The sequence below is a fragment of the Misgurnus anguillicaudatus genome, chromosome 3, assembly GCF_027580225.2.
Source record: "Misgurnus anguillicaudatus chromosome 3, ASM2758022v2, whole genome shotgun sequence".
NCBI lineage: Eukaryota > Metazoa > Chordata > Actinopteri > Cypriniformes > Cobitidae > Misgurnus > Misgurnus anguillicaudatus.
Genome location: NC_073339.2, coordinates 3,732,682 through 3,751,055, shown reverse-complemented (window position 1 = coordinate 3,751,055; position 18,374 = coordinate 3,732,682). Strand labels below are relative to the sequence as shown.

Here is an 18,374-nt window from a genome sequence, read left to right as displayed (position 1 = left end):
AAACAAATCTTATTTTCATTTCCAATCATAAAATGTTCAATACTTAATTTCTATGGGTTTCTTATAAGCAACCAGTTATATAAAACATGTAAGCTACTTTAGAATTTTAGTTATTTTAATTTGTTAAAATGTAATTAATAAATGACATGTTCTGTAATAATTTAAATTTTAAATCACAAAGATGTATACAAATGATTAATTTCATTATTTACAACTAAAATAACATAATTGTATATACAGTATAATGAAAAACAGACAAGAACTTTTACCATATTCTTTGACTTCAAATTCAGCCGTGAAGTTCTTCTGTGGAGTGTTCTTGAACCTTGTAACCACTTTCCAGATGCCAGGACTACATATAAAAGCATCAACCACATCATAAACAGATGATTAAAAGCTAGATATAGGTTTCAATGAGCCAATCAAATTCAAATATAGTATGAACGCACCTGGCCAATGCAGGTATGCCGTATTTCCCTGACTTTATTCCTTGATGTGGATAGACCACTTCTCCCATGGTTGTAATGCCTAGAGGATTCTGGGAATATGATAAATAATTGATTTAAAAACAATTTGTTTACAGAGAACTGTTTGTACATTATGTGTAAAACCCCAACTTGTGTAAAGCGAGCCTTGTTAAGTCTTCAACAAATACATATAGATGTCAACTCAAATTTAAACAGTACACGTCAAACTTTCAAACCACAACTAGAAAATGCTAGACTCTCTCTGCCTGTCAGTCATTGTATGCATTGTGCGCATGCATCGTTCATCTAAACTGAAGGTTATACTGTATTTTATAAGGAATTATAAAATCATCGACATATAGTGAACAGAAGCAGTGTTAAATACCATAATATCAAGTGAAATTCCAGAATGTTCCATAGGTTGAAGGCTGGGAGTCACAGATAAGATTCTGTACTGAACTGTAAAAAAATATTTTATTAAAAAGTTATTTAGTAAAACCTAAATTTTTATATTACATTTAATCGAAATGATAACACAAGTTACCTGTGCTAGCAGGTGTGTAGATGGCTTTGTCAGTTTGTACAAATATATATCCCGACTGGAATGACACCATGAGCACTTTCTCCAAAACTTTGGATGGAAATTGAGCTTGTAGATAGACATACTGCTTTTCCAGAGGATCATCGGAAAATAAATCCTTGTTGTCTGGAATCTGCACAACAGGAAATTATTTATAAAGAAAGCTTTTTATACCCTAAATCACAAACTAATTCATATAAGCAATTTAGCCGTTTCACCTGTATATCTGCGAGCATTTGAAAATCATTGTCACTTGTCAGGGTCACAGATTTGGACAGTATTTCCAGATTTTTGCGTGGATGGTTTTTCACTACAATCCTCACATTCAGGTCTGCTCCAGAGTAATCCTGGGCTTCCACAAACACGTTCTCGGAGGAACCCACCCTCAGTAAATTAGGAGCTGACAGAATGAATCTGGAAAGAAAATCACATTATATATATATATATATATATATATATATATATATATATATATATATATATATATATATATATATATATATATATATATATATATATATATATAATATATAATAAGTTAATAGCATTTTAAATACTTACAGTGGATCACATAGTGTGATCAGGGGTAGGGAAAGAAGAGCAATCAACCACAGCAGGCGCACCTTCATCCTTTCTGTCTGTCTGTATGTTACTTTGAGCATTTGCTCGTTTATGCAGCCCAATATTACGTCATTACCCCTTTGCCTACATCACTACTAGGCAGCCACACACAATGTTACAGTATATAGATTTTTGTAGTCTGTAGTTTTGTCTTAATAGATCTTTAATAAAAGAACAGAGCCAACTTTTAATCTTATGATTGCATTTCAAAATGAGTGTCCTTGTGTTCAGTCTATGGGCATATAATAATAATAATATTTACCAATGTGATTGGCAGACAAGTTGATTCAGAGAGTGAGTTTCACATACACTTTATGTTGTAATGCATCCATGCTCAGGTTGCGAGTTTTTAATACACATACACAGATTGACTACTGTTATTTTCTTTATTACACAGATTGATTTTTGAGATGTGTGTGAGAAATAACAATCAGCCACACTGTGATTTCCCAAAAGTCATGTGACATGCGTAAACATGTTGTGCAAATTCAACCTTTGGTAAATTTGTTGCCTTTTTATTGATTAGTGAGAGTTGGAAAACCCTGAATATTGCATTTTATAAAACTGTGTCAAGGATTGAATCTACAGTATTTCAATTGCTTTGTGTGATCTGCACTAAGTCTGAATGAAATTTATGGAATTAATGTGCATTTATTGTCACCATTTGTTGGCGTAGTTATATAGTTCAGGTCATAACATTTTATACAAGTTTGTTGTATTAAATACTACTCTACAGTACTACTATATTAATCACTTTTGAAATGTGATACCCTCATTCATTTATTTTACCATTCCAGTAAATTGTGACCCCTGATCTGAATCTCCTCTTAGTCTTTTGTAGTAAAAATGTTGTTTTCCATGAAATTAACATTCATGGTGATCATACAGTGTACTTTAGGACTGTGGATTGTGGAAAAAAACATATGATGAACTGGGTCCATGTACCCCAAAGCATAAAATGATCACGTGAACAGGGACTTTCACAGAAACTGCACTGAGAAGAGAGTGTTGGTGCTTATTTAGACTTAAGCATAAGGTTGGTCTCATTTGAAAAGCAGACACTTGGAAGTATATTAGGTTGTCAAAACTTATTACAGTCATAATGAAAATTTATAAAGAGCTTAAATAATAAATTTTTAATAAATCCACAAAACACATATGAATTATTTTTATGAAAAACTAACTGGCCTTGGAGCTACCTAGAAATGCACTTCAGCTACAGGTTTTACCATGTTCTGTCTCTGAAGATGATACCTCTAAAACTTTCAATTTCATTTAATGTTTTTAAAAAACATGTCATGTGAATTTATTTACAGAAAACAGCAACATGCTAAGCTAATGTTTGTTTAAGTTTATTGTCCTATTGTTCCGTGTGTCAGACAGACCCATTGAATATAAGCATCCGGATGACTCATTAACAAGTCTTAATCTGGGATATGGCTGTCTAAATGTTTAGTGGGTAGCACTGTTTCCTCACAGCAAGAAGGTCCCCACACTCTAAAAAAAATCTGTAAAAAAAAACGGACAAAGTACTCTGTGAATATGAAGGAATTTCCCGTATTTATGTTTTACAGGCATTTATCTGTTTTTTTTTAAAATAACATGTTGCATTATGGGTGCAACAACTCCTGCTGCAATCTTTCACTTTTGCCTCTCTATCACCATCTCTGTTTGAAACCTAAAATTACAACTTGCTTGCAGAGTTGCAGAATTGTCTATGTTGTTGTAAAAGCTTGGTTGTTTTTATGTTATGCTGCCTAACATTTAAATATGAAATGATAAAATAAGAATAATGAACTGTAATGTATAAGAGTGACAGTCTATGCTGATCTAAAACACACTTTATTGAATAAGATGGCTGAAAATGTATCAGCTGTGGTTTTTGCTTCAGAGATATCAACACTTTGGATACAAATCTCAACAATGGTAAGAGTAAATGTTAAGAAAGTTTTCTGTCCTGGTACCCAGCATGCACTGCGGCATGAAGCTTTGTTGTTGATTGTCACCATTGTTGCGTTTCATAGGCGGATTGAAGTGTCCCTAAAGGTTACGGACAATGTTCTGTAAATCTACGGATAGTGTTCTACAATCTACAGAATGTTCAGTTTTTGAATAAATGGAAATGTCTGTAAACATAACGGAAAAGGTACCGGTAATTTTCTGCCAGGACATTATCCGTTTTTTTACGGATTATTTTTTTAGAGTGCAGTTCGAGCCCCAGCTAGTTTTTTTTACTATAGTGATGCTGATCAAACCAAATCTGCACTCGTTTTATGAATCTTTCCCTGTTTTGTACAATTCAGGAGATGTACAGTACAATCAATGAATGCAGCCATTTGTGTAATTTATTTGTCAGTACCCAATGAATCTTGAAACAATGTGCACCCTAAAAAAAAATCCGTAAAAAAAAACGGATAATGTCCTGGCAGAAAATTACCGGTACCTTCTTTGTTATGTTTACAGACATTTCCATTTATTCAAAAACTGAACATTCTGTAGATTAATAGAACACTGTCCGTAGATTTACAAAACATTGTCCGTAACCTTTAGGGACACTTCAATCTGCCTATGAAACGCAACAATGGTGACAATCAACAACAAAGCTTCATGCCGCAGTGCATGCTGGGTACCAGGACAGAAAACTTTCTTAACATTTACTCTCACCATTGTTGAGATTTGTATCCAAAGTGTTGATGTCTCCGAAGCAAAAACCACAGCTGACAAATTTGCAGCAATTTTATTCAATACAGTGTGTTTTTAGATCAGCATAGAGTGTCACTCTTATACACTTCAGTTCTTTATTCTTATTTTATCATTTCATATTTAATTACTAGGCAGCATAACATAAAAACAACTAAGCTTATATGACATCATAGACAATTCTCCTTCATCAAGCAACAAACTAGTTGTAATTGCTACAAGCAACAACACTGTTGCAATGCTAAAAGAGCAGAGTCAGTTTTGTGAAGGCCAAGGGACAAAAGCCCAACCAAAGAGAACACCAATCACCACAGTGGCGACCCCAAACGAATCCAAAACAAACACAAACTGGAGATCCAATGCGACAAATGTTGTCGTAAATATCCATTTGACTTACACGTCACGTCAGAAAGAAGATTTGTCTACTAAATCACATGTGTCGATGCTGGAATAGTTGAACACTTGTATCTTGTTCTGACAGCATTTGTTTAGAAGTTAAACATCATCCATGTTAGACAATAACTCTGCAAGCAAGTTGTAATTTTAGGTTTCAAACAGAGATGGTGATAGAGAGGCAAAAGTGAAAGATTGCAGCAGGAGTTATTGCACCCATAATGCAACATGTTATTAAAAAACTGATAAATGCCTGTAAAACATAAATACGGAAAATTCCTTCATATTTACACAGTACTTTGTCCGTTTTTTTACGGATTTTTTTTAGAGTGTGCATGTTGGGCAGTAAAAAATGAGACGGTTTGCATTTGGCATTTTTATTTGACTTTTGTTTTACAGTTATATATTAAGCAGTCTTGGGTTAAACATATTGCATAAAGCGAATATTTGAAAAGCTGTAAATACATTGGAATTAAAAGCAAAGTTGGCACCTCACAGCATTCAAAGCCATCAGCGATGACTAAATTTCAGCTAATTAATATATTTAAGTGGTGCATCCAACCAAGGTGAGCTTCTTGGCGAGTGTGGTGATGTCGTTGTACTTGTCTTTGTATGTTTCCGTCTGCCCCTCCGCAGCTGTTGGCCAGTATTCAATCCAGGTGTCCTCACCCAGATGATACCTCAATCTGACAAAAGCACACGTTAACATGTTTATCCGTTTATCACATGTCTGTTGATTAGTGTTGAAACATGGTAGGGTAAAATCACAAGAAGCAAAGCACGATCCAAGTGCAGATCAAACAATCTTAAACAAGTTTCACAAGACGTCAAATAAATCTTAGGTGTCCCCAGACACCAAATGAATACTCAATTGTGCTATTAATTATTTTTTATTCTCTCTTTCTCTGCACTAAATGGCAGTGCTTTGGTTGGATAGTGCAGATTAAGGGGCAGTATTATTATAATAAGATCCCCTTCTGACATCACAAGGGGAGCCAAATTTCAATGACCTATTTTTTTCACATGCTTACAGAGAATGGTTTACCAAAACAAAGTTACTGGGTTGATTTTTTTCACATTTTCTATGTTGATAGAAGCACTGAGGACCCAGTAATACCACTTAAACATTGAAAAAGTCAGATGTCCCTTTAACGTGAAACAAACACTCCAGAAACACTTCAGAGACCTGACAAACAACAAAGGAAACAACAGGCCTTTGATGACAAGACACAGATGAACACAAGCAAACTAAAGAAAATTGCTTGAAACTTGAAAGCATATTGAGGTCAAACAAGCAGACACCAGCTGTATAATACAAATCTAAATTTGTCCAAGATCTCACCTTCCACCAATTTTGGGAAGAGTTTTGGTTTGGCCCATGAGCAGGTAGGTCTTGCCCTTTTTGAAATTCAGAAACTCTCTGCAGTGAGGGTGAGCCAGGAAAGATCTCATACTGCCTGTTACAACCGGGTCAGTGCCTAGAAAACACGATTTGTAAAAATGTATTATTTTGGTGACAAGCAATCAGTCGCATTTAGATAAAGACAAACACAGCATGGTTATATTAGAAGGTTATATTAGAATAACACTCTGAATATATGAACATGACAAGTTATACCTTCCTTCAGTACTTCTTCAATGGTCATGTTATAGATGTCTGCGTACACTGAAAAGTCAACAGCCTCCACCCTGGTTTTATAAACTAGAAAACAAATAAGGTACATCATCATCTATCAAACAACTGAACATTTTAGCTTCGCTGGCAAGGAAAACTGAGATCATAATTCACAAAATGATTCTGGTTATTTACCGTACTCAATTTCAGGCACACAGGCCTGTTCTTCACGCTTTGCCTTAATGTCAATATTTCCTCTCTTTTGCAGACTGCAGTTCTCTGTTAGAAAAAACAGACATTTTGTGTTACATTGAAGAAATGTGTTTGGGTCTAAACAGCGGAGGTAAACGTGCCTTCTGCACACTGGCACAACGACTCGCTGCAGAGTCGATTCAGAGATCCGTCTTTCTTCTGAGGATGGTAAAACTTCACACAGCGCTTATCTGTGGAAATCAAAAGAGGATTTACTGATAAATTACACTGATGCTTGCCTGTACTGTCTGTAGAAATAATCTTTGTGTGTATTTCTCCTCCATACTTTTCTTTCTTTACCGTGTTGAGCAGCATACCTGGAGAGTTGTATTCATAAAGAGTGACTCCAGCGGGCTGCAACATGCCCACTTCATTCATCTTATGGATTCTGAAAGCAATCATTTCCCTCTCTTTACGAGATATCTAAGAAGAAATTAAAATGTTTACATCTTACACAGCATTATCAAATCAGTTGAGATTCCTGTGCATCTCCAATCAAGTAGATATGAATGAAGAAACTTAAAAAAAGATGCACTGTATGTGAAAAGTGTCAGCGTACCTTATCTATGTATATGATCAGAGATCCTCTTTCTGAAAGCTCTTTGTCCAACTCAAAGTTCTGAATGTATTTATCTTTCCTACTATACAACTGATGATAAACAATAGTAAAGCAAGCATGTTAGCAAATAATAAAAAGCTTAAGTACCGTTAAAAAAATGATTTACCTTTTTAAGATCGTGTTCATCCACCTTAAACCCCGTAAGCAGGCCAATATCAAAAATGCTCATGGTAGAATCTCGTTCAGCATTCTTAAAACTGCACATGTAAGGCTGGATCTTAATGTATTGCTGGCTAGATTTATTTACAAACTCATCCAGACATTTATTAGTAGTATATACTAAAGATCTATACATTACAAATGTAAAGAATTAACAAATAGGAGACAAGTGGGTAAATGCATTTTTGGTTACTCACATGTATTCAAGGGTAAACTTGTAACTTTCTGTGGCCCCTGGATAAGAAACTACATGTAGATACAGGTGCATTAGAATTAATCGTTGTGCAATTTTTGAATTTATTTGATAGACAGTAATGTATGTAAGGAAAAGACAGGAAATGTAAGGACATGTGTATGGGATTTGCACAGGACCTCGAGCCAGGATTCTAGCTCAAATTCAAAAACAAACCTAGTTATTACAGTTTATAACGTTTGCTAAATGGATATTTTTCATATAAAATTATTGAAAATAAAGAAAGACCTTTATTAACCCCTTGAAGCCATGTGGATTACTTTTGTGATGGATGCACTTCTTCCCTTTTTTCTATTGATATAAAGCTACAAAGAGCAAGGACATTTACTGTACTAAAACAACTTCAAATGTGTTCGACTGAAAGATGATGCACACATGTATCTCGGATTGCTATAGGATGAGTGAATAATGGGGTAATTTTGATATTTGGCTGGAGTATCGCTTTAATACTGTTTGGATATTTTATGTTTTTAATAGTTGTCCTCGTGATCAAAGAATTGCTCTATTGTCTTTTCCCTGCTGTAAACAACATGTCTTAAAACACAGAGTTAAAGCAGTCAAAGAACTAAATAAGGGAAGAGTCAAGAGTCAACTAAAACAAACACTGATCACAATAAGGGTGAATTTAAACAGAACAAAATCTAAACCTAAAGTATGAAAATGACTCTACAAGTAAGATGTAAAATGCAATTTTAGGTTTCAGACAGAGATGGTGAGAGAGAGGATAACAGAGCTTTTAATTCTGCGTCAGTGTTACTTTTTAACACTCTGTAAGATTGGGACAATATATACATCCAGCAGTATTTATTTAACTCTGGGGATTTTTCTGCATGAGGGCTTCCTGGGGTCTAAGTAAGGGCTGCCCATGCAAGGGCCATCGTAGGCTTGTTTGTAGGGCCTGTTCTGGCCCAGGTCTGGGCCAGTTATGTGCTATTGTCTGTAATCCAGAACTGGGCCGTCATTGAAGGGCCGTCATTCTTCGTTGTATGTGGGCCGAGGAAAACTGGTTGTGTGGGCCGGAGCTGGGCCGGAACAACATTGCTATGTGGGTACTGAAACATACCTAACAGCTCTTTCTCCATCTTCACGCTGAGATCGAAGACTTTACAGTCATTTACATTCTCTTCCGGTAAAGCGTAATACAGAGAAAACACCTGTGAGACAAAAGCGAGTCTGTCAATCTGAGTGTTCCACGCGCAGTGGTGTGTTTAATCATTAAAGCGAGAGTTCACGCTCACAGAGAGAGTGGCCACTCCCTTCCCTTGAACCGTCATGTTGAAGCTCCTGGTGATATCAAACTGTTGATGTTGCAATCAGACATACAGAAAAAAAAGAGAAAGAAATGTCGTGTGATTCAATTGGAGGCAAAATAAATCAGAAAAAAAACATGAGTCCTGTTTCACCTTTTCCGAGCGTGTAGTGCGGAAATTTTGTAAAGTCCAGCTGACTTGACTTTTCCTCTCTTCTATAGAAAGGTCCAGGTTTAAATTAAAATCTGTCTTTTTCTTTATCTGAATTCGGTACTCAGCCACAGCCTGAAACACCATGATTGTTGCCTAAACAGAAAAAAACGCTTTTGTTTCTTAGATTTTACATTGAAAGACGAAGACAATAGGCCAGAATTATTATAAAGGGCAAATTAGCGTGAGCGCGTAAATGTGACATTACACTGATAAAGCCTCTCCCCCGCGGCCACTGACTGACTGGTTAATTTTATCTACCCAGCTAACAGAAAAAAGTTCTGGGAACGTTCCCTGAGGGTTCTTTGTGTTCCCAAAAACGTTCTGCCAACGTTGGGGGTGTCCAGTTTTCTTGACGTTCTGGGAGCGTTTTTGTGTTGTCTCAACGTTAGAGGAATGTTACATTTTACCATTTTTAAACGTTATGACAATGTCATTTTTTAATGTTCACACAATGTTTAAAACAACAACTGTTTATTATATTGACTTGTTTAATTGTTATGTAAATGATAGAGAAACATTGCATTTTATTATATTTATTTTTTATATTTATATTATTTTATTATATTTATTATATATTATATATTTATTATATATTATATATCTATTATATATAAGTTTAGATGTTGATGTTTTGTTTCATTTTAAGTCACCATTATTGTGATTAGTGTTCATTTTAGTTGGGCTCTTGAGCCTTGTCTTTTGCTTGCTAGTTTTTTCCTGGTTGTATTAACTTTTTGTTAATACACAACATTTGTTCTGGTTGTATTAACTTTTTGTTAATACACCACATTTGTTATGAACATGTTAAGTTAGTAGTGTAATTCTGTGGTGTGGTGGTTGGTACATAATGGTAAAAAATCATCCCTAATTAATTTACTAATCAAAACTTTATTTTCTGCCAAAAATGTAAATGAGATCCAGCACTTTCACAGCAGTTTGTCATTAAGGAGTTTAAGAAACTTTGGACAAAAATATCTGCTGTATAGTTGGGATGCACAAACATCAAGAATCAGACTATGAATCTCAACCATGGTGACAATTAAATGAAAAACTTCATGCTGCAATGCATGCTGGGTATTAACAAATTACAAATCTCATTCAGGACTCCCAGCATGCACTGCAGCATGGATAAATAATGATTTTTTTTCCAATTTTCTTTGTCACCATGGTTGAGATTCATAGTCTGATTCTTGATGTTTGTGCGTCCCAATTATACAGCAGATATTTTTTGTCCAAAGTTTCTTAAACTCCTTAATGACAAACTGCTGTGAAAGTGCTGGATCTCATTTACAATATTGACAGAAAATAAACTTTAATTAATTAGGGATGATTTTTTACCATTATGTACCAACCACCACACCACAGAATTACACTACTAACTTAACATGTTCATAACAAATGTGGTGTATTAACAAAAAGTTAACACAACCAGGGAAAAAACTAGCAAGCAAAAGACAAGGCTCAAGAGCCCAACTAAAACGAACACTAATCACAATAATGGTGACTTAAAATGAAACAAAACATCAACATCTAAACTTATATATAATAGATATATAATATATAATAAATATATAATATATAATAAATATAATAAAATAATATAAATATAAAAAATAAATATAATAAAATGCAATGTTTCTCTATCATTTACATAACAATTAAACAAGTCAATATAATAAACAGATGTTGTTTTAAACATTGTGTGAACATTAAAACATGACATTGTCATAACGTTTAAAATGGTAAAATGTAACATTCCTCTAACGTTGAGACAACACAAAAACGTTCTTAGAACGTCAAGAAAACTGGACACTTTTAACGTTGGCAGAACGTTTTTGGGAACGTAAAGAACTTTCAGGGAACGTTCTTAGAACTTTTTTCTGTTAGCTGGGTAAAAGCTTTTCTAAATGTGTTTGTTAGCACGTTGTAGCGCTAATGCGGCTAAAGATACTATTGTCTCCAACTATTATAGCATAATGTGTGCCCTTTAAGACATGCTTTGCTAGTCATTAAATAATGGCACAAAAACCAGTAAACTAACGAGCACAATTCGAGTTGCAAGATATATCTGGAAAGAAAATCACATTTGGCAGAACTAAAATACAACCTTACACATGCATTATCTAACCCTTACGTTTTATGATCTGAATACATACCTGTGTTGTGCCGTAACCTCCGTAGCGGGTTTGCTGCTTCGCTAGCCAGCGCACAGCCTGACCTGCTTTCTCAAAATCCTTGGCCTTCACCAGGGCGAGCGCAGCATAGCCTGTGGCCTCAAGGGAGTGATAGCGCTGCCCGGGAACTTGCCATAACCTTCCATCTAAAAGTGTCCGATATTAATAAAGGTTTACAAACTGATGTTAAAAAATAAGAATAGCCCTATAAAACTGAAATGATGTCAAAGGTAAGCATGACAGTCATGTTAAGATAACCTGAATGGTCATGCAAATTGCAGTTAATGAAATGCATCAATGATAAATAGGTTTCTCTATTTTTAATTGCACAGTATAGGCTGTAATTGACACAAATGCTCTAACTACAGATATGTCTCATAAACGAATACTGCCTGATCCCTTCAACCTTATTAAGAGTTTTCTTGATATGGGAGATGAGAATTTTTTTACTTTTTATTTTACTATTTAATGTTGTATGTACTGTTTCTGTTGGGTTAAATGATACGTTTCTAACCTTTGTTTTGGCTGGAGTATCTCATCAAGACGTCTATATTGAGCTTGCCAACGTTAGCCAAAGCGTAAGAGGTCATGGCGACAGCGTAACGATTGGTCAGACTGTAAAGTCTGAGCGTCAGGTACTGAATGGCTTGGTCCATACTGCCTTTAAGATTCTGATATTGAAAGAGAAACACAGAGTCAGAGACGCTCCGCTATGACATCACAGTACTGTATACAAATTTCTGACTCACATGGACAGATTGAGCACAAATCCTGCTGCCCTCTTGCATTGCGATAAGGACAAACGCAGTCAGAGAGGCATCCGAGTCTCTACCTTGTACGTTACCCTGAATCAAATACAAAGAGATTGTGTCAAATCATATAAGTGTGTAACTATATATAAAAAAAATAAACTAAACAGTGTTCATTGAACAAATGTGCTGATGAAGAACTGGTCTGCAGGAAAAATACTTAAAGTATATGTTATTTGAACCATCCCTACAGGATGTGCCTTTACATGCTACATTTTGTGTCATATATCATATAAGCGAAATTGATTTGCCATTTATGATTTTTAGTTATTTTATTCCCTATAATAGAGAAGCCCCAATGGCTAGAAGCACAAGACTGATCAAATTAAAGCAAAATGTTTGTTTTAAAATAAAATCTTGATATTAAAATATATAATCATTTCTTCCCTGTAGTTTCTAAATCACCTTTTATTGTCACCTAACAACAATGGTCAAGAACACTGTTAAATATAAATAACAGTCTGATATTGATGGACGGGAGTCAATGATCCTCTGAATCATCTGCTAAATGAAAGGACTTTGAAATCACATTCTTGGCTTTACATTTTAAATGGTCAAAATAAACTTACGGTCATCTCGCTTTGGTATATCGGGCCAGTCTCTGTAAAAGTGCCATCTGCCTGCTGTTTAGTGATTAACCATCTGAGGGCGCTGCAGATAACATTCTCCTGTATCTCAATCAAGTCATTGGCCATTGCAAAGACTTTAGCCACGTATGCAGTGAGCCTTCAAAAACAGACAAAAAAGAGGAATCTTTACAAGACTTATATGCAAGAATCTTCACATATTAATAGCTTTTTTATTGCAATTAGGACACTATAAAACAAGAGCTAAAAAACTTTAAATTTATTTTTATTTGAAGAACAGAGGTTTGCTCGAGTCACTTTAGAGCAGGGGTGGGCAATTCTGGTCCTGGAGGGCCACAGTCCTGCAGAGTTTAGCTCCAACCCCAATCAAGCACACCCGGAAAATCTAATCAAAGTTTTCAGCATTATACTTGCAAATGAAGTTCGGGCGTGTTTGATAAGGGTTGGAGCTAAACTCTGCAGGATTGTGGCCCTCCAGGACCAGAATTGCCCACCCCTGCTTTAGAGTGGTGCATGAAATGAAAAAGAGCTATAAATTGCTGTAGTTCACTTAAAGCAGGGGTCGGCAACAGGCGGCCCGCGGGCCAAAAGTGGCCCGCCAGCAATATTTTCTGGCCCGCCGGATTAATTTGAAGTCTATTTTATTTTTTTTATCAGACTTTTTTATTTTACAATAACAGTTTACAAAAATGGCCCCATGTATCATTCCTTCATTCGTTTTTTTCAAATCAAAACCAAAAAGAAAATAAAGAAAAACGACTTGTTTTTCTATTATTTATTTCCTGAACTAAAATCCAAACGACTCGTTTTCTGAATGTGCACTCTAAAAAAATAATCCGTAAAAAAACGGATAATGTCCTGGCAGAAAATTACCGGTACCTTTTCCGTTATGTTTACAGACATTTCCGTTTATTCAAAAACTGAACATTCTGTAGATTTAAAGAACACTGTCCGTCATGGCCGTAGCTACCATTGAGGACACCGAGGTCATGTCCTCGGTAGTTTTTTCTTGAAGTTTCGTTTCATTTTGATGTGAAAATAGCCGACGAGACAATCCTTGCATCTACGGATCATCACGTGTAGTGATGGAAATAACGGCGTTATATATAAACGTTGTTTCCTTACAGCGTTACTGACATTAAAATTCTGCGCAGTATAATTAATCTCACTGAAGCGAGTAAACTCTCATCATTAGAGAGGCAATGTTTTTCTCTTGCGTGTGTTGAGGGGTGGGAAACACATAACTGATTGGCCTGTGTATGTTAGAGGGGGTGGGACAACCACATAATCAATGATGATTGGCTGAATTTCCATCGTTAGCCAACCAGAAGCAGGATTAGCTCATACACTATATACATGCACAGTCCGAGCAGTGTCGTGTTGCCAACTTGTTGATGACTTTGTTGCTAGATTTAGCAACTTAAAAAAAGCGAAAAAGGACAAATCTAGCGATCTTTTCTGTCGTGGTTGGAGACGGACGCGAGAGCATGTATCATTCTCTACACTCAACGAGCAGCAGGTGCTGTTAGACAATCACAAGCAGCCCGGTCCTCATGTGCAGTCCGCCCGATTCCCTCACGCCCGCAACGACAGAGCGATGGAAGTACAACAAGCTCAAAGGTAGCGGTCGCAAACACAAAGTGTAATAAGCACTGCTTCTATACAAGAATAGTATCCAAGAAAGGCAAGAATGTTTGTGTAACATGCAACGTAAAAAAGAGTCTCTCCACGTCTGTAATTCTAATCTAATAAAGCAAATGAAAATGAAAAGGCTGTAACAAACTTAACTATCATTTTGAAAGCCAGCAAAAGATAAGCAGAGAAGAAGGGAAGATGAGAAAGTTAAAGGTTATGCAGCAAATAGCCTACAATATGGGATGCAATACGGCAGGGGTCACCAACGTGGTAGCCCGCACAGAGTCTGTGAGGTGCCCGCCAAAGCACATTCTATTAAAAGTCTCAACTGTAATATTTATTCATTACATATTTTTTATATTAGCTTGGCTTGGTTTACGTATGTTAAAATTTTAAACAATACTAAAACATATAAACAAGTCAAATAAAATAAAATAAACAAGTAAAACAAAAAAGTTTTAAGTAGACTATATCAAAAAGTAGCCCTCCAGATTGTTTTATACATTGTGGTAGCCCTTGCTTATAAAAAGGTTGGAGACCCCTGCAATACGGCTACCAATGAGATTAAAACCTACACTACTGCTCAAAAGTTTAAGGTCACTTAACTAAAATGTTAACTATGGTCTTAAAATCATTAAATCTGAAGGCTTATGGTTAAACGCTTGAAATTACTTTTGTAGACAAAATATAGCTGTGCTAAACAGATTAATTTTTGTTATTAGAAACCAAAATATATATTTTTTGAAATAGATGACTTACACTGAATATTGAAGAAAAAGCAGCCACTAAGAGCCCTTATTATATATAAACTCCTTCTATACTCTTAAAAATTCATCCTAAATTGAAAATTTAAGAAGCTTCATGAAAAAATGACACAGTTTTGCAGTTTCTAGGCAAAGGGTGACTTGCACTTCAAATGATGAAATGTAACCATTGATTTATTTTGGATGCTTTTAGTCACCAACAAAATTCTCACAGACACAGTTACATTTGTGCTATGTCGTAGTTTGGACATGTTTATTATTATTCTGTAATATGGACAAATGTAAATAATAATAAAAAATGCCCTCGGTATTTGAAAAATCCTGGCCACGGCCTTGCTGTCCGTAGATTTACAGAACATTGTCCGTAACCTTTAGGGACACTTCAATCTGCCTATGAAACGCAACAATGGTGACAATCAACAACAAAGCTTCATGCCGCAATGCATGCTGGTTACCAGGATTGTAAAACTCTTTCTTAACATTTACTCTCACCATTGTTGAGATTTGTATCCAAAGTGTTGATGTCTCTGAAGCAAAAACCACAGCTGACACATTTGCAGCCATCTTATTCTATACAGTGTGTTTTTAGATCAGCATAGAGTGTCACTCTTATACATTTCAGTTAATTATTCTTATTTTATCATTTCATATCTAAATATTTGGCAGCCTAACATAAAAACAACAAGCTTATATGACATCATAGAAAATTCTCCTTCCTCATGCAACAAAGAAGTTGTAATTGCTACAAGCAAAAACACTGTTGCAATGCTAGAAGAGCAGAGTCAGTTCTGGAAGGTCAAGGGACAAAAGCCTAACTAAAGGGAACACTAATCACCATAGTGGTGACTTCAAATGAATCTAAAAGAAACATAAACTGTAGATTTAATATGATAAATGTTGTGGTAAATATCCATTTGACTTACACGTCACGTCAGAAAGAAGATTTGTCTACTAAATCACATGTGTCGATGCTGGAATAGTTGAACACTTGTATCTTGTTCTGACAGCATTTGTTTAGAAGTTAAACATCATCCATGTTAGAAAATAACTCTGCAAGCAAGTTGTAATTTTAGGTTTCAAACAGAGATGGTGATAGAGAGGCAAAAGTGAATGATTGCAGCAGGGATTATTGCACCCATAATGCAACATGTTATTAAAAAAACGGATAAATGCCTGTAAAACATAAATACGGAAAATTCCTTCATATTTACACAGTACTTTGTCCGTTTTTTTACGGATTTTTTTTAGAGTGTGCGCTCAGATCAAAAATAAAAAAATTAATGAAAACGGGTTTGGACAAATTTTAATTGAACACCTTAGCAGACATATACCAATGAAATAAATTTAAACAGATCAGGTACTAACAGATTACATTTTAATAAGGGTTTTAATAAGGGTTTGAATAGCAACCATGCTTCCCGGCAAGTCTCATTCGCTTACAGTCCGAGTTTTGAACTTTTTTCATTATTATTTATTCTCGTATAACACACTGACAAATAATATGTATTACCTGATAAAAAAAAATATTTGCACTAAATGCTGCACAAAACTCTTCCTCTAGCCCAGAGGTCCCCAACCACCTGGTCGTGAACAAGTTGCCACCGGCTCGCAAGAATGTCCTGAAAAAAATGCGTATAATAGCTATCTTAACGGGACGCTTTTTCTCGTTCTCTTTCTCAGCGCATCCGCGATCATAACTGTCATTAGAGTTTGAGCATAGCCTACTTCTAAAACACAATCGATCAAATAATTGCAGAGGTATGACTTCATGAATCATTTGCAAATTTACCTCGTAAATCATGTCAATGCATCACACGTGAAGACGTTAAACTCCGTGACATTGCAAATTACTGAAAAGTAATTGCTGGCTTTTAAAAACCACTACAAAATATGATAAAAATAAACTCTTTTACTGCAGTAATATTTTAACTAATACACTTTTACTTGAACTTGGGGCTCGAGCCCGACCTAAGGTTCGACCTGCCTTCGAGAACAGCAAGTCAAGTTTGTTTACCGTTAATTATTAAGACTAAATGGGCAGGTAAATTCGTTAAAAAAATGAAAGTAATCCGCCAAAATATGGTTTTACATGTCTATTAAAATAAAGCCATTATTAATTTTCCTAACGCATAGTTCTTTGATCTTTACCTCCATTTAAAACGTTATAAATTTGGCAAAGGAGGATGTTCAGCAATTTGAACAGCAACTCCGCAACCAACTATGGTTTCGGTTTATGATGGTTAGAAATCTGAGTGAGAGGCTTTGTCCTATTTAATTTATTATTTATATTTCATTATAAATACAATGAATACAATGTTAAAATAATATTTTTATTGGCACGAACACAATTTTTGTATAACATTTAAAATTATCTGTCTCTTTTCGTTAGAGACATTTGAATGTGAGATTCTGGAAACGTGACGTTAAGTTTTGCGGACCCGTCAGGTCGGGAAATAAAGCGGGTGAACACAAAGTGTATGAATGTATGAATAGAACCTTGTCGGAGCTGGACAAAAAACAGTCCAGCAGAGACCTCCTTAAACCTTAAGTGTGTATGTGTGTGTCCCGGATAAATATGAATAAAAAAAGGAATAGTTCAAAAGTCGGACTGTAAGAGTATTTCATGAGAGCATAAATGCCTGTAATATTACCACTATACTACTTGATCTGTTTAAAATGATTTCATTGATATATTATGCCTATAAAGGAGTTAAATAAAAAAACTGTCTAATCCAGTATTTAATTTTTTTATCTAAGCACACAATCAGAAAACCCGTGGTGGTTATTTTTTTCATTTTTGTTTTTAATTTGAAAAAAAAAAAACGATTGAACGAATGATACACAGACCCATTACCATGTTTTTAGCAATTTTTAATGCTGTCTTTCGTCTTTTAAATAGGAAATAAAGACAATGTTTCTTGAGAAAAGATCAGATAGCCTATACTAGGCTAATTCAAAATAAGACGTAAGTGTGCCAACAACAGTTGGCCCGCCATCTACTGGCTAAAAAAAAATTGGCCCGCGGCCAAAGTTACTTGCCGACCCCTGACTTAAAGGAATAGTCTACTCATTTTCAATATTAAAATATGTTATTACCTTAACTAAGAATTGTTGATACATCCCTCTATCATCTGTGTGCGTGCACGTAAGTGCTGGAGCGCGCTGCGACGCTTCGATAGCATTTAGCTTAGCCTCATTCATTCAATGGTACCATTTAGAGATAAAGTTAGAAGTGACCAAACACATCAACGTTTTTCCTATTTAAGACGAGTAGTTATACGAG

The 18,374-nt window shown here is 35.3% G+C and overlaps 2 protein-coding genes across 3 annotated transcripts in view; both read right to left on the bottom strand.

Annotated features, from left to right (window-relative positions):
* Positions 1 to 1,759, bottom strand: part of LOC129443872 (uncharacterized) — a 70,094-nt gene extending 68,335 nt beyond the window's left edge. The window contains exons 1-6 of the mRNA XM_055204119.2: positions 1,609 to 1,759; positions 1,266 to 1,461; positions 1,012 to 1,180; positions 853 to 926; positions 450 to 538; positions 270 to 352 (exon numbers count right to left, since the gene is read on the bottom strand). Of these exons, the coding sequence (XP_055060094.2) occupies positions 270 to 352; positions 450 to 538; positions 853 to 926; positions 1,012 to 1,180; positions 1,266 to 1,461; positions 1,609 to 1,709 (712 nt within the window). The 5' untranslated portion in view covers positions 1,710 to 1,759. The remainder of the gene's footprint in view (positions 1 to 269; positions 353 to 449; positions 539 to 852; positions 927 to 1,011; positions 1,181 to 1,265; positions 1,462 to 1,608) is intronic.
* Positions 1,760 to 5,111: 3,352 nt separating this feature from the next.
* LOC129443871 (complement C3) overlaps positions 5,112 to 18,374 on the bottom strand; it is a 50,172-nt gene continuing 36,909 nt past the window's right edge. For both annotated transcript variants that reach the window (XM_055204117.2, XM_073860124.1), the window contains exons 26-41: positions 12,675 to 12,831; positions 12,046 to 12,141; positions 11,811 to 11,967; positions 11,279 to 11,442; positions 9,063 to 9,215; positions 8,898 to 8,957; positions 8,723 to 8,813; positions 7,604 to 7,652; positions 7,354 to 7,444; positions 7,188 to 7,277; positions 6,946 to 7,051; positions 6,730 to 6,819; positions 6,572 to 6,655; positions 6,380 to 6,463; positions 6,104 to 6,239; positions 5,112 to 5,447 (exon numbers count right to left, since the gene is read on the bottom strand). In XM_055204117.2, coding sequence (XP_055060092.2) covers positions 5,306 to 5,447; positions 6,104 to 6,239; positions 6,380 to 6,463; positions 6,572 to 6,655; positions 6,730 to 6,819; positions 6,946 to 7,051; positions 7,188 to 7,277; positions 7,354 to 7,444; positions 7,604 to 7,652; positions 8,723 to 8,813; positions 8,898 to 8,957; positions 9,063 to 9,215; positions 11,279 to 11,442; positions 11,811 to 11,967; positions 12,046 to 12,141; positions 12,675 to 12,831 — 1,750 coding nt within the window. In that variant the 3' untranslated portion in view covers positions 5,112 to 5,305. The remainder of the gene's footprint in view (positions 5,448 to 6,103; positions 6,240 to 6,379; positions 6,464 to 6,571; positions 6,656 to 6,729; positions 6,820 to 6,945; positions 7,052 to 7,187; positions 7,278 to 7,353; positions 7,445 to 7,603; positions 7,653 to 8,722; positions 8,814 to 8,897; positions 8,958 to 9,062; positions 9,216 to 11,278; positions 11,443 to 11,810; positions 11,968 to 12,045; positions 12,142 to 12,674; positions 12,832 to 18,374) is intronic.